General features: G+C 47.4%; 2 protein-coding genes and 1 pseudogene across 3 annotated transcripts; 1 reads left to right on the forward strand and 2 right to left on the reverse strand.

Moving 5' to 3' along the window:
- Positions 1–97: 97 nt before the first annotated feature.
- F5Y00DRAFT_t74 lies at positions 98–229 on the reverse strand (annotated as a pseudogene). The gene has a single exon. The product of its transcript is annotated as a tRNA-OTHER (tRNA).
- A 7,962-nt stretch (positions 230–8,191) lies between these two features.
- On the forward strand, positions 8,192–9,673 carry F5Y00DRAFT_261336 (methyltransferase LaeA; the record flags this gene model as incomplete). The annotated part of the gene is made up of 7 exons (XM_048011187.1): positions 8,192–8,232; positions 8,313–8,442; positions 8,500–8,640; positions 8,727–8,755; positions 8,836–8,979; positions 9,048–9,313; positions 9,522–9,673. The coding sequence occupies 7 exons, from the start codon at positions 8,192–8,194 to the stop codon at positions 9,671–9,673; spliced, it is 903 nt and encodes a 300-aa protein (XP_047865480.1).
- A 3,951-nt stretch (positions 9,674–13,624) lies between these two features.
- Positions 13,625–14,468, reverse strand: F5Y00DRAFT_261337 (mitochondrial ATP synthase g subunit-domain-containing protein; the record flags this gene model as incomplete). The annotated part of the gene is made up of 3 exons (XM_048011188.1): positions 13,625–13,883; positions 13,942–14,026; positions 14,117–14,468. 3 exons carry the CDS (start codon positions 14,466–14,468, stop codon positions 13,625–13,627), a joined length of 696 nt encoding a protein of 231 aa, XP_047865481.1.
- Positions 14,469–14,842: the final 374 nt, after the last annotated feature.

Raw genomic sequence — 14,842 nt, forward strand, 5'->3', positions numbered from 1 at the left:
TTGTTGAGTTCTCCTGCCTGCCGTATCTATCCATTTGCGTTTTGCCGCCTCGGGTAGATACCCTCGGGTAGATACCTACATAAAAAAAAAAGTGATTTGGCCTGGATGGGAATCGAACCCATTCATTTCCTGCTCAATAGAGGTTGAGGAATAAGCCCTACTTAGAGTAGGGGGGGGACGACTCGCAACATATCGAGGCAGGAATGTGCTCTAATTACACCACCAGGCCGTTCGTTGTTAGGTATTGGACGTTCTGCTTTTTGCAATTATATGTTTGTTGCCTGTGCACACCCCACGCATCTATCATCTATCTCCCCGGCGACTGTATGCAAGTGGCAGCATGTGTATGCCTAAATGTTCCCCGGAACCTCCTGCCTGCCTACCTACCTACCTACCTACCTTAGGTACCTCCTAGGCAACGGTAAAGGGAAACGAAACTCCCCAAGCACGAGTTAAAAAGAAATGTGCTTGTTTCTCGTGGGCATCTACGCCTAATAAAATGTAACTACCCTCCAAAGGATACTCCAGGAAATCTAGGGGGCTGCTCTCAGGCTACCCTCTGCTTATATAAATAGTCGCTGTCCTCTCTTAAAACACATGAGGTGTAGGGCTTCTAGAAGGAAAGGGGCTTAAGGAGTACAAAAAGAAAGTACCTAATTTATATATTTTGCCTTACTGTTTTCCTGGGATATTACATAGCAAAGGACTGCTCTTACGACACTAACTTTGTTATTAAGTTGGAAAACTTGACGTTTTCGGCAGGGTTATCACTAAGTTTTATTGGTATGGGGTATGGATGGGAAAACAGGGCTTCAAGTCTCGGTATAATAGTGACGTGACTTAACATAGCTGTGCCTCTTATTTCGAAAGTAAGGCTGCGGATTAAATTACCGTTCCGAGCTGTCGGTGTCGGTTGGTTGTAGCGAGTCCGTGCAGCTTCCGGCATTAGGAGACTAAGTTTACTTTATAGGGAGCTGAGGGAGCTGATCCCTCCGAGTAAACCCGCCGGCGGATGTCGTTGGAAGACCGGCCCCGGAATTATGGGAATTGGTAAGGAATGTTGGTTGTGTGGTATTCGAAAGAGGATCGAAGCCCCACTACCGTACGACTAGCCTTTCCTATTAGTTGCCGTCTAATCCCCACGACGGTATTATGTACGTCGATCGTCGATCTACGCTATGAGATGCTTGCGCAGCTAGTGGCTCTAGCCTAGGTAACACGTGGGTCGTCAACCAGGTATTGACTATCTGGCTATATCTATATGTTTATACAGATATATCCGAGGTAGGTCATCATGGTAACCTAGGTCATCATCTGGTGAAGAGCTAAGTCGTATATGGAAGTTCGGCTCTTTACATGTATGGATATGCATCCTTCGTTATGCTGGCTTCGACCGGTCGACCGGCCAACGTAGCTCGACCGCTGGGTGTGACCGCGTGACCGCGTGACCCGTATAAAGGCCGTTGACCAACGCATAGGTGATATAACGTTGGCATATTGATGAATTGAGGGTCTCTTGTATTCGTATGGCGGCATTGGGTGGGACTAGTCAGCTTCTTTACCATCGCTATGGTCCACATATGTGTCATTCGCCTTGACCTGCTGTGCTGGATACTGGATTTAGCGAGTATTCCACGTGTACATACTATGTATCGGGGCATGTGGTAATTAGACCATGACGAAACCCAGGAGAGACTAAAGTATCTCGCGGTTTGATGCCGAATATATTGTTATGATTACACGACATTATTGAGTTCCGTGGTATTGGGTCGCTCCTGTATTCCAATTTTAGTTGGTACATCCGCTCTCGTCATGTCTTTGCTTTAAACTTGATGTGTATGCGCAGGGGCTTCGAACACTGGTCTCCGATTTTACTCACAATTACCGTACAATAGTGTACATACTTACATAGTACGCACCCCCTTATTCCTGATTTCATTGTGCATACTATGTAGCTTATTTGAATATGAATGTAGACTGGGGTTGGTATAATTAGCTTAGGCCGCCCATATAATTCTCAAGAAAGTGGACTACCTACCTAGGACTTATGAAACTACATACCTGGGTAAGGCAAGGGTTCGCTTGGACAGGAAAGGGGGGGGAGGGGGAGAGAACTATCTGAAGCCTTAGTGTAAGCTCGTAGAATAAAACTGGAATAAATGCCTTAGAGCTTGGCAAACGTCAATGCGACTTTCGCTCTTGATAATCTTTAGAGTCTCTAATCTTTATCCGTGTGTTAATAAGTCGATTAGGTGAATAAGCGACAGATGAGCGACAGGGTTAAAGCCACGATTTTGTTCATCTTCATAATTTACGTAATGGTGGAGTGTAGATGAGTCTATGCATGGCTTGTTGGTAATTCTGGATATGAGGTTAGGTCTGGATAAGTGGCCTGTCGCCGAAAGTTGAAACTCGTCTTCCGCGAACTGCTGTCAGTGTTGGGAGTTAGTCTGTCTGGAAAAATGGGCGGTTCTCAACACAGGTAAACAGGGTTGACGCGAGAGGTCCTCGAGCCTAGTGTACAATACCTAGTGTAATATAACATGATGCTTGACGGAATCCATCTTATAGATGTGGAGATATATAACCGCATTCTTATATATGTACATACATACATACATACTGTAGCATGGCTTGTATGGATGATGTATTGATGCGTTAGTGTTACCTACACTAGTGTTAGTGTTAGTACGGATCCGTATTGTATGTATTGTACATATCTATGCGAAATGACAAGGGCTAAAGGAGCTGGCGTAAAGTGCGGGACAAGCGGATGAAGAGAAAAATGGAGATTGGTAAAATTGGGTTGACCCGACAGACTGGTAACGAACGCTTGGGCGGTGAGACGCGAAGCTACAGGCCCGTTAAAGCTATGTATTGTATGTAAAGACAGGCATTTCGGGATTTGTCCTCGGGCGTCCGGCCCTAACTAGGAAGTAACTAGGAAGCTCGATGTAACCTCGTCCGGTAGTGACGATTATGATTTGCAAGAATCTCGGCTTTTTGCATATTTTTGCATACCAGGGTGCCCAAATTCTTCGCCCTACTTTATCGTATGTCTGGTAGACCCCGTAGCTCCCGGGGAAAAGAAGCTGAAAATCCCGGCTGACTGATTAGAATCCTTCGTCTACCTACCTAGGTATCATAAAACATTCCAATCACCTGATACCATTTCAATGCAACTGGTCTCTTCCTACCTTCCTACGCTCGTCTCAGCCTGGCGGTGTCCCCGAGATCCTTAGAATGGCGATATACATAGTAAGTTGTTTTAATTGAAGAAGCGGTCAATAACAGATTGACAATTTGTACATCACAAAACAAGGCCGACGGGGAGTTTATTGAAGCGTAGTTGGCCGTTGCATTAGCTGATTAGGTAGCTATTTAATTGACGGGAGCGCCGTAGAAGATTGGCCTCATATTTATAACCGATAATATTAGGTACTTGTATTAGCCACGCGAAGCCACAGGCTTAAGGCTCTTAATTACCTATTCAGGTAATGCGACATTTGTTACTGCGATGACTAAGGTAGAGCGCATGCCGGGGTATACCTATGTACATATGGTAAATTGATGACTGTACATACAACTATGTACATATGTATGTTATGATGTCTCGCGTAGACCGTGCGGCGTGCAAGGATCGACAATTAATAAGCTTCTAACGTTCGCCGGTGAGTCTACCTATATAAGACTATAAGTTACCAATTTAGTAATGCAACGGGTTATCGCAGCTCCAAGTCTATTTTCTGCTAGATCTACTAATCCTGCTAGTCATCAATGCAGGTACCAGTAAGATAACCGATATCAATTTTTTTGTAGTTATAATACGATAGATGACTTAGTCATTTGATATGCGGCCGGCCGTTGCAAGCCCAGCTCGGTCGCTCGGTGTCCAATGAAATGGCACCGAGACAGCTCCAACGTAGATAAATAAATGTCGTACATTCGTATTCGAAGGACCGATGATGAATTAGGAAGACCAAATATAACACGAAAAATATATATTTATCTATCTGGCCTAAGCTGATAGAGTTGCAACAGTGGGCTTTTGTGCATCGGCATCAATAGCGGTCTGCTGTTTGCGGTGTAATCCGATTCTAAAATCAACAAGTATGCATTAGGGTAACATACGAATCGTAGATTGCATCAGGGATCGGCATTGGTCTAGCCCAGTAGCGATTTCAGCTCTGAATTGTCGGGTCGGCTATGGCCTTGTCGGGTCAGTTTGATCCTCGGGCATAGAGACCGGGCCGAGAGTTCAGAAACAGGGGTGGTGCCGAGTAGATGTGCATCCAAGCTGACCAGTCGCATTTATCTTGACGTGAGGATGACCTAATTTCTTCTACCGGTACCAAGCAAAGAAGGGGGGGATATGACCTGGAACAAAGCTTTAGTGAGTACGGGGCTGTAAGACTACTGACCTGTCGGAAGCGGTTACATCGTTTCTGGGTTTCTGGGTTTACAATGTCTTCACTAAAGATTTCTAGTCCCGAGACAACTTGCCAACGCAGCTTTAAGTAGTGGGGAATGCCAAGACTTAACTTAATTGCGTTCCGTAGTGTCGGGTTCGACTCCGTTGCTATGATTGGCTTCAGTTACAAGGGCTCATCCGCGAATACCTACCTAGGTAATCAAGCCCATGTGAAGTCGCTTGGCTGAGAGTACTTATGATCTGGGTGCGGTAGTAGATGGGTGATACGCGTCGTGAGCTAGTCGGTGAACAGTGTAATATAATCCTCTGGATAAGGTCTGTAACAATTCCTAATGACCCGTTACCCATTATACTAGTATATAAATTATATCACTCATGTATTCTAGTCATACCTGTAATATTGGCTTCTTGATTTGTGGAACACCTACCTCTGGAATAAAAAAACGCAGTATTTACGCTATAATATTGGCCGAGATTATATTCATGTCGGTCACGTTCCTTGGTAGTCGTTAGGAAAAGCTAACTAAGGCCTCCGACGTCGAATTTGGTTGTAACTCGGGCAGATTTATTGCATAGTTGCCTAATTTTGGTGGTAGTCAATATGAACAAGGGCCAACGTAGTTGGTAGCACCTACAGGGAATGCGAGCAGCTTTGTTAGCCATGTAATATAGTAGGGGCTTATATATACCGACATGACCATACGATGCTTTCCTACCTAAGGTACCCAGGTAGGTAGGTATGCAAGAGGGACTGGATGAGATAGGCCAACGTAGTTGCGTCTGCAAGTGCACGGCACAACAACCACCTGTTCGGTACCCCTTTAACCCCCTAATCCCTATTGGGGGCATGTACTCCATACCTATGTAGGCAATGATCTTTACCGTCGCTACCGCCCCTATGGTTCAACGCCCCGCCATGTAAGGATATGTTTCCATTCCTGACGATACCATCAACGTTCCCTTAAGTAATAGTGCAAGATGAAGCATGTTGACCGAGAACAACCCTGCTTAGTTGTCGCTATACCCTTTAATCTCAATTATAGGTAATGCTCTCAGGATTTCAAGTTGCTAACTTAAGTAGCAACTCCGTGGTTTGAGTCGGTGATACCTAGAAACGATAAAATAAGTGTAAAGGTATCGTTGGTGATTATATAACTACATAAGAGCGTACTGAATAGTTCGAATGTTAGTAGTCTTACGTGTGCTTTATTAGCGTTGCTACGGGAGAAAATTATGGTGTATGGTGTCCTGGGAGGAGAGGGTTGGTCGCGGGCCAATGATCACAAATTTACCTGAGAGGAGCGCTGCGATACGTGCCTTCTGTCCAGTTATTGGGGAAGTACAAGGAATACCTTGCGGAAAGCGGATGCCAGGGTCGTTGGTTATCCTAAAGGGGACCGCAAGTGACCAGTCATTGGTGGGAGTGCTTGGAAGCGAGAAAGTACTGTGACTTAGATCCGTACGAAGCCGTAACTAAGACAGTCTCGTGGTCTGACTTCGAGGTGGCTTGTTGCAAGTCGCAATCGCAAAGTCATGCATGTTCACGGGAATCCACTTAAGGAGGTCTGAAGTCCTTGTTGGTGTCGCCTTTCCAGGTTGTACTTTGTGGCGACCTTACAATGGCGCATTAAGGGGAGCCTTCTTGAGGGCAATTCGGCTTGGACGCACAGAATCCGCCCCTTGACGTAGCGGCTTCCCATGTCTTGAAGCAATTGTATTGTTTGGTTGTTTGGCCTAGGTATATGTTCTAGCAAGGCATCTTAATAGACGAACTTAAGCTGCCTAGCCGTGGAACCTGCTGTCTCTTCTCGAGGCACAATTTTATGGGCGAAAGCTAGAAGCTACCAGCTACCAGCAGCAACTAGCAGCAACGGGGCTGCCGACGATACATGTTGCTACACATGTAATGGCTCTCACTTACTTCCATCTGTAGTACGCACACATGTCCTTGGGCCTTCAGATAGTCTAGGAGCATGTATAATGGAAGCCATTGAGGATGTGACAAGTCGGGGAGGAAGCTATACTAGGTGTGTTAGTTACTGCTGCATCTCACAAGCTCTACCATAAGAACCATAAGATCGATCTTGTACTAGTACCTTACCTTTGAGCATTGTGTCACCAGCACACCATCTAGGAGACACGATCCTCTGCCTCGGGACGGGGGAGCGCTATATCGGTGGGGCTAGGCCTTAGCGGACTGGGTCCTCCCGAAGCCTTACAGGAGCCACTTGACCCGTAACCAAGTGGACGGATCGAAGAAACACGGCAACGGGGCGTGTCATTACGTAGATATGTATGTTGGTAGTACCGTTCCCGAGACCGCTTGCTACGAGCTGAGACGGTTCGAGTCGAGATGTTCTGCCAAGAAATTGTACCCGGCGCATCTTTAGTCTTTAGATACCTTGTCCACCTCACACGAATGTTGTTTACATATTACATATTACTTAAGTCGACATCGACGGTGGTGATAGCGGTGGTGAAATCCGGGTTACGTTCTTTAGGTATGTACACGTAGTTGAAGAAGTTCAGGTGCCCTCTTATGGGACGGTCCGGGTACTTGGGAGTTCGTAGGCGTAGGCGAGAGAAGGAATAATTGGAGACAGGGGCTGCACCTGTAATTGTATACAGTACAGCGCAAGTTTAGCGCTGTTTCCTTGGCTGCTTCGAGACCCACCTATAACTTCTCCGAGATGCATGAGCCGTACCTGTGAAGTATCGCTGTATACTGTACAATACATTTCCAATCATCCATCGCATCCATCGCTAGCCGGTGTGGAATAATAAATACATACATCTAAACCAGTGAGCATCGTGGCTTTCAGTGATGCACACCCTTAGGTACATGCATATTTAAATGCATAGGTAGATATGTATTATAACTTTAGAAGTCGATGTTCCAACATCCATTTTAGTCTTCTCTCTTCCCCCTTTCCACCTATACATATGTATATGACCTATGACCTATGACCTATGACATATGGCCTAGTTATGGCCTATGACTTGTAGCTTTTTACACTTTTATTTTTATTTTTATTTCTTCGTCCCTTGTCGATGGGATATCTCTCCATCTCGACGTTAAAAAAGTCTCGTTTGTCTAACTACCACCTTTTTCTTATCCTTGCCCTTCTCTCTTATTCATTCATCTTCTCCCCACCGTTGCGTCGTCTTGCGTCTTGCGTGTCCGAGGAATTACGGATCTGCATTACAGTTGAGGTTCGGTACTTAGGCTATACTAGATGGTACTTAAGCTAGGGTTGGCACTAAAATAATTTTATGTTGTACCTCGTTCGATTGAAACTCGGGTCGAAATACTTATCCTAGTCCCCACTAACTACATAACTACATAACTAACCGCTAAACCGCTAACCAACCGCTAACTGCCATCGTCACATATCATCTTCCAATCCGCGATTTCTTCAGCACGCGTACCTTCCTTGTCCCTCGTTGTCTTATTTTATCCTGTATTATTTTTTCTCGATATCACTCTCTATATCTTCTCTTGATCTCCTCCGCTCCTTCAACACTCTCCCAAGTTTGTCCCTTTTACCGAAATCTGCATCTTGAGCTAAGAGCCGCTACTTTGACCTATCCGCCTTTTCTTGAAGCTATCCGTAGCACTTAGCGCATCGCCGACTCGAGCTTGTCGCCCTAGTCGCAACTCTCTTTCATACCTGCGCCGCGCTTCTACGACGGGTACCTTTCGCGTGCGACCTTTTGCGCGTCTTTTTTCTGCCCTGACCGGGCTACACCGTGTCCGCCATGGCTCACAATGGCAACGGCTCTATTTACCCCCAGAATGGGTATGTTGTTGGTCAAGCTCTAAGTGGTCTACCCCCCCATGCTCTAAGCTATACTAATATGGCTTTTTATAACCATTTAGCGGGCCAGTCTTACCTTCTTCCGCCTCGAATCGAATCGAAAATAGAAAGCCGGAGGAATGGTGGTACACGGAAAATGGACGCTCTTACGACACCTTTCGGAGGGGGAAGTATATGTTCCCAATGGATGAGGTATGAAGCCGACAGAATGGGTTATTGTCGGAATTTCGACTAAAGTACTTTTTTTAGGACGAAATGGACAGGATGGATATATTCCATAAGTTCTTTCTAGTGGCGCGACAGGATAGCTCTAACTACGGAGGTCTATGTCAGCGGCCGCTACCCGCCTATCCTCGAATCTTAGATCTTGGATGTGGTACCGGTATCTGGGTGATTGATATGGCCGAGTGAGTCTCCTCCATGGTTGCAACAAAATACTAACTTTGCTCCTGGCTAACCTACCGGCCTGTTCATAGTCGCCATCAAGGACGAGCCAACATTCTCGGTTGGGACCTCTCTTTAATACAACCTCTTAGGTATATGCTACTTGCCTTTGTAATGGTTCTTTTCGCTGATTTGGCATAGGATTCCACCGGGTGTCGAGTTTCAGCGGCGTGATATCGAGGATCCCTGGACTGGCATCGAAGAGAATTCCTTCGATCTCATTCATATGAAAATGCTTGCTGGGGGTATAGCAAATTGGACGGCTATATACGACCGTGCATTCAGGTACGGGCCATGGTTGTGATCTAACCAGCGAACACTTGTAGTTGCTAATCGCTGATTGTGACGGACAGATACCTCAAACCTGGTACTGGACTCTTCGAACATGTGGAGATTGATCTTACACCCAAGTCCGCAGATGGCGAATTACCCGAGGACTCTCAGCTTCGAATATGGGCGCACGAGCTGACCGAGGCTATGGAGAGGGCTGGGCGACCTATAACAGCGAACCCCCACACTGTAGGGATGTTACAGCGTCTCGGCTACGTTGACGTCGAGCAAACAACCAAGCGAATCCCGTTCAATTCTTGGCCTGAAGATGGACAAGAAAAGGAGATGGGTAGGTGGTTCAATCTCGGCATTACGAAAGGGCTGCATGCCATAACAATAGCTCCTTTAACTAGGATGAACGGTTACGACCCGGAACATGTTGAGAACCTAATTTCAAAAGTGCGGAAAGAAATGTGCTCCCGCAGGTTGAGAACTTATTGCACCATGTAAGTTTCAATGCCGCTACCCGTTTTTGATGAAACTGATCCAGGGAGTAGGTATATCTGGACAGCACGAAGGCCATCTATACCCGGCCAACGAGCATGATCGCTCCGGCTGTCTGCAACGCAGCCATTGGACCGGTATCTATCTACACGCCACTGGAACCAAGCTTCTGCTCGGTGATCTCTTGGGCCATAGCCTACCCTAGACATCTACGGCGCTTGCATAAAAGACATATCACTTACTTCCTTCCTATGCAGGCTCTCCCGCCTTTTCAAGTCGATTTAGGAACTACTAGAAGGCAGGCTCTAGGACCTTGTCCAACTCTTTACCGCCCCCATATCTTAAGCGTCAACCCCCGGCGAGGTTGGACTGCGCCATTAGTCAGCTATCCCATGTCTACGGGCGAATACAAGAGTTGTGTTAAGCAATGCCTTCAGCCATGCAAGCCGGTCTTATTCTAAGACCGTTGCGATAGTTGTTCTATAGGACTTGTGGGCCATTTCGTTTTCACCGTAGCCCATTTGGCATATCCCTGCATAAGGAGCGAGGCCCGCATGCCTTTCTCAACGGGCTCACACACACTTTTTTCTCCGGTATTGGCTAGATCCGGAGGTAATGCGTCTGCACGTGCATACGCAGGACCAGCGCAGGTTATATTGGATGTACACTACTTTGCTCACGGTGCATTTCCCCGTTCTCGACTCGCGAATGACATGGACATTTTACACTTTGGCCTTGTCGACATCGCCAGTTAATGTTTTCTCATCTGGAACCGAAGCGGTCCCGGTTAGGACGTCAGACGTCACGCGCTCCCGGGGAATCATTCCAATTTAGGTGTATTGGTTGGTTGTTTTATGTTTGGCGCAGGAGAAGTTGAATCTTGAGCCGGGGGAAAAGGTACCTTCATTGGCGGTGCGGGCTTGGCACCTAAGCAATATAAGGGCGTATTGGGCAGTAAGAGTTACATTGCTTTCCTCCGTCTTAGACGAAACGGCGCTCCGGGTCATCTCTGCATTACTTTCTCTTTGATTGTGTGCATTGTACAGTCGGCGGGTGTTATGTCGTGTCGTGTTGCCTGGCGAGGGTGGGCGGTTTTGGAAAAGTTTGACCCGCAGGGGCGGCCAAGTTAGGCCGGGGCCATATGAGAGGCCTAATACACTATTTTGATGTTGTTGGTGTTATTGCCATTGTAGCAAAACCCGTTGCAGTAAATATTTTGCTTCTGGTGTAAATGATAACATTTATTTTTGAGAGGAATTCCGAGACTTCCCGAGCTGGTCTTGATGCTCTCGCCTCTTGTGCATCTTTTTTTTTTCTTTTTTTTTCTTTTGTGTATTATGTGACTTACTGACTTACTATATAGGTAGCTACGTGGACCGGCGAGCACCGAGTTCTGGTCTGACCAACGTTATGGTACTTATTTAAGAAAAAGAAAAAAAAGATTTCATCGGCACAACTCCCGTATTACGTCCGTAGACATTTCGATATACGCGTTGATCTGTAACCACCATGATCGACGTCGAACATATCGAGATCTTTTAAGAATCATTATGTAGGTACCTACCCAAATTGTATATTCCACTGCATATACCAAGGTCCAAGGTAAAGCCCCCGTGTCGTTTTCCATTCCATGGTTTTTCCATTGGAACTTTCTGTTCGGCTTCGAATGCAACTCCACGCGCCTAATCTTCAACGTTACCTTCTCCAACCAGGGTTAGGCTCATCGCTTCAAACCAGTCGCCCGGGTATAGGTAGATGAAGGTGCCACACTTTTTATTCACGGCTCTGCATCTCGAATGACGCACGTCTGAGGCGCCCCCGGCTATTTATTCTTCAACCTCGTCCTTGGTACTTGGAATTGTAAGGGGATCAATCTGATTCCGCGCTGACTTATTTGTCTTTGCCTCCCCTTGCTGGCTTCATAAAGGGGGGATGGGGGTCCGTCCGTCCGTGGCGTCGTCGTTCTCAATCACACCTACCTTCTTTCTTGGCTACCGGCTCGTTGCTAATGACGATGGCGCCCCCTTGGACGGACGGGTAGAGGCGAGTGCTACCCACCCGAGTAGATGTTACGCATGCTCCCCCTTTAATAAGCGGACGAATAATTATTATAGGGGCGGCTTCCTCAGCGCCCATCGACCGGCCCGACAATGTCTAGTTCCTGATGCTATCCGATGGTAATCCTTATGGTGGAGTCTCGGGAGCTGTGCTGCCCCCCCGTAACTGGCTGGCTTGTTTACTACATAGCTACTACTACTACATTGTAGACCGCGCTACGATGCCTTTTGCGGTATACAAGCTCGATTCGTGCATGGATAGGTATTATATTATATGCAGTAGGGTATTAGATATTCCATATTTTCTTGCTTGCTGCTGCCACGTTCCACCCTTTGAGGGGGTCAGCAAAGCTGCTCTCTCATGCAGTTGGTTCCTTTCTATATCACCGTACATCACGTATGAAAACATATAATTTGCTTTTCTTGCCCTCTTGCCCCCAATCCTCCTCCTAACGGTCAACATGCCATGCTAGCTGTTATGCAGTTGGTACCGGGTCGCATCTGATGATATCGCTTCTCGCTGCGGTGAGGCGGACGGAGTGAAGCGAGCGAACGGGAGGGTGAAGGGAGGCCGTTCCGGCCACCGGCTCAATGCCCCTTTCTTCTAACTCCTCCCCCCCTGAGGTCTTCCAATTCCTCCCGGTTTTTACGCGACGTATATACCTCAAGCTGACATCCATCCGCAAGACAAACCAGCGAGAAACGCTAAACGAGCTACAAGCAGTTGCTTTCACAATCACTAGTCCCCTATAATACCGGCACCGGGGCTAGCCCGCTCTCCCACCCCCCCCCCCTTTTGTTTCTTTCTGTCATTTACGCGATAGATTCTCGGGCAATCCCGCATTTTCGACCAACAGTATTAACGAGCCTCGGCACTTACTTACTTGATTTGATTTGACTAGCAGCATGAACATAACAAGACCAGCCGATCTCTACACATTTGGACCAGACCGGTCGAGCAGGTTCTTGCTGCTAGCACGCAACCGTGTTGTATAAACCACAAGGGACTTATACAAACAAACTACTACAAACTACGAAACGCCATGCTTCATTCGAGTCGATCGATATTATTTATATATTATGACTATCAACAGCGTGATTGCTAACTACATGCTTCATGACCTGGAAAATGAATAATTCTTCAAGTTATCACCACTATGCTATCACTTAAAGAAATATATGAGGCTCGATCTACATCCGTAATGACACCTTCCAACGGCACCTCCCGCCCCTCCTCGTCCAACATGCTGTGCCCCTTGGATACTTACCGTAAGCCGTCACCTGAGCGGCCTAACACCACCAACCAAACTACCTACCTAATGTATTTCCACTTACACAAAGACGAGGTTGGTTCGAGAGGGAACGCCTCTGATCACATGCATACCACACATAGCAATAACAATAAGAGCCGCCCGTCTTCGATATGATATGTAAAATTCGATCGGGTCATGATTATTATATTATTTCGCCTCGAGCGCTTGTCCGAGGTAGGCAGGTCCGAGGCTGCGACAAGGACGTTACGCAAAATGAGATGAATAAAACCAACATCCGCCCGAGTGAGCGAGGGAAACACAACCTTCGTACCCTCAACACTGGCACTGGGTAACTCCGGGGTGGGTTGCCGAGGTAGCGGGCTGGCGCTACATGAGACAACGGTGGGCAATTACTTTATTTGTTGACAGCGGGATTCCCATCTTGATAACCATCTTGATGCAAGTTCGTATAGTTATTGTACAGGATGACATGAAGAAATGAAAATATGGTCGGCGGCGTAGAGCGCGCGAAGGGGGCGAGAGTGAATATACAGGGTGAGGACACTCGTTCCAAGCTCCGGCCTTCTCTCCCTTTGCACTTTCCACGATGCCGTCCGTGGCCGACTATAGAGATGGCCTAGTCTTCCTGTTAGGGGCCATATGGCTGGCTACCTCGGGCAGTATCTAATAAGAGAGTCCGAACTCGGACCTTTCGTCCTTTCGTTCCTTCGTATTACCCACTATGTCCCCTCGAATGCAAGAACGACACCCACCCCGTCTATAACGTTCCCCCATCCATGCGTAATACAGAGGTATCTTAGTTAATCATTCTCTCCAGAGGTTGCCTTAGTGGTGCTCGGCGTGAGAGCCGCCGTGGTACCCAATTATCTTGCGGCGACCGATCATCTCGCCGACGGTGAAAAAGCCGAGGCATTCCGCAAACAGAACGCCGGTATTAATAATCTGGGCTCTGCTGATACTTCTCGCTTGCTGTATGATAGTGGAGGGCTGATCTACAACCTTGGATGCCGTCTGAACAAGAGGTTTCGGGTTCTTCGCGGACTGCAGCACGCGCTGCCAGTAGCTTTGGACGGTAGTAAGGGAACTATGAATATCTTGTTAGAGCCGTAAGCAATAACCTGTATGCTATACCTCGAACTCACGGTGGTGACATCTTCTGGCCCCTGAAGACGATCTTGGCGAGTTCTAAGCCGACCTTGGAATAGTAGGAAACCGTAGGTGCTGTTCCTGCAAACCCAAAACATCAGTCGCTATCCAAACAAACGCACATACGTCCCTCCTAAGTAACCCGTAATACTCTCACATGGATCCACATACTCTCAAAAAATGCGACTAATCTTCCGGTGCGACCGCCAACTTTGCCCAGCGAGTTCGCAATTCCCTTGGCAGCGCCTGCAATGGCCGGTCCAGCCGACGAGGTGACCCTCGAGAGACCCTGCGCTGCCTTAGCCGAGTACTCGGTTGCCTTGGCTGTGTATTCGGACGCCTTTGCCGCATACTGAGAGGCAGTCTGGGAAGCGTTGGAAGAGGCTTTCGACGCAGTCTCCTTGGCCGTCTCCTTAGCCGCCTCGGAAGCCTTAGCGGTAGTGGTCGACTCGAACCTTCGGGCCGCCATGCGACCCCAAGCTCCTGATTGCCGAAGCAGGGGACGTGCGAGAGCGGACGACATTGCTGGACTCGGGTATTCGGGGTTTTACTCTGAGACGTACGAGTAAAGAGGCCTAAGTCGTGTCGGATGACCGGAGAATTGAATGGGAGGGAAGGGAGTGAGAGTTCGCAAGGGTCGTCGTCGATGGGGAAAGTTGTTTCTCGCACTGGAAAAAAAACACTCAAAAGATTCGAAATCGGCTGTTCGAAAATGTACCCCCGGCGGAAAAACCCGATCCGAGCTTGGACCTCAAGGTTAAAAACCTAGGTACCTGGTACAACGGTACCCCGTGGATCTTGAGCAATTGACCAATCAGACCACTCATAGGTAAGGAGAGTTCCATATTAAAGTTAAAGCTCCTTCTCAGTTGTTATCATCCCATGTCTTCTTTACCT

Source organism: Daldinia vernicosa (assembly GCF_022497035.1).
Source record: "Daldinia vernicosa strain CBS 139.73 unplaced genomic scaffold F5Y00scaffold_19, whole genome shotgun sequence".
NCBI lineage: Eukaryota > Fungi > Ascomycota > Sordariomycetes > Xylariales > Hypoxylaceae > Daldinia > Daldinia vernicosa.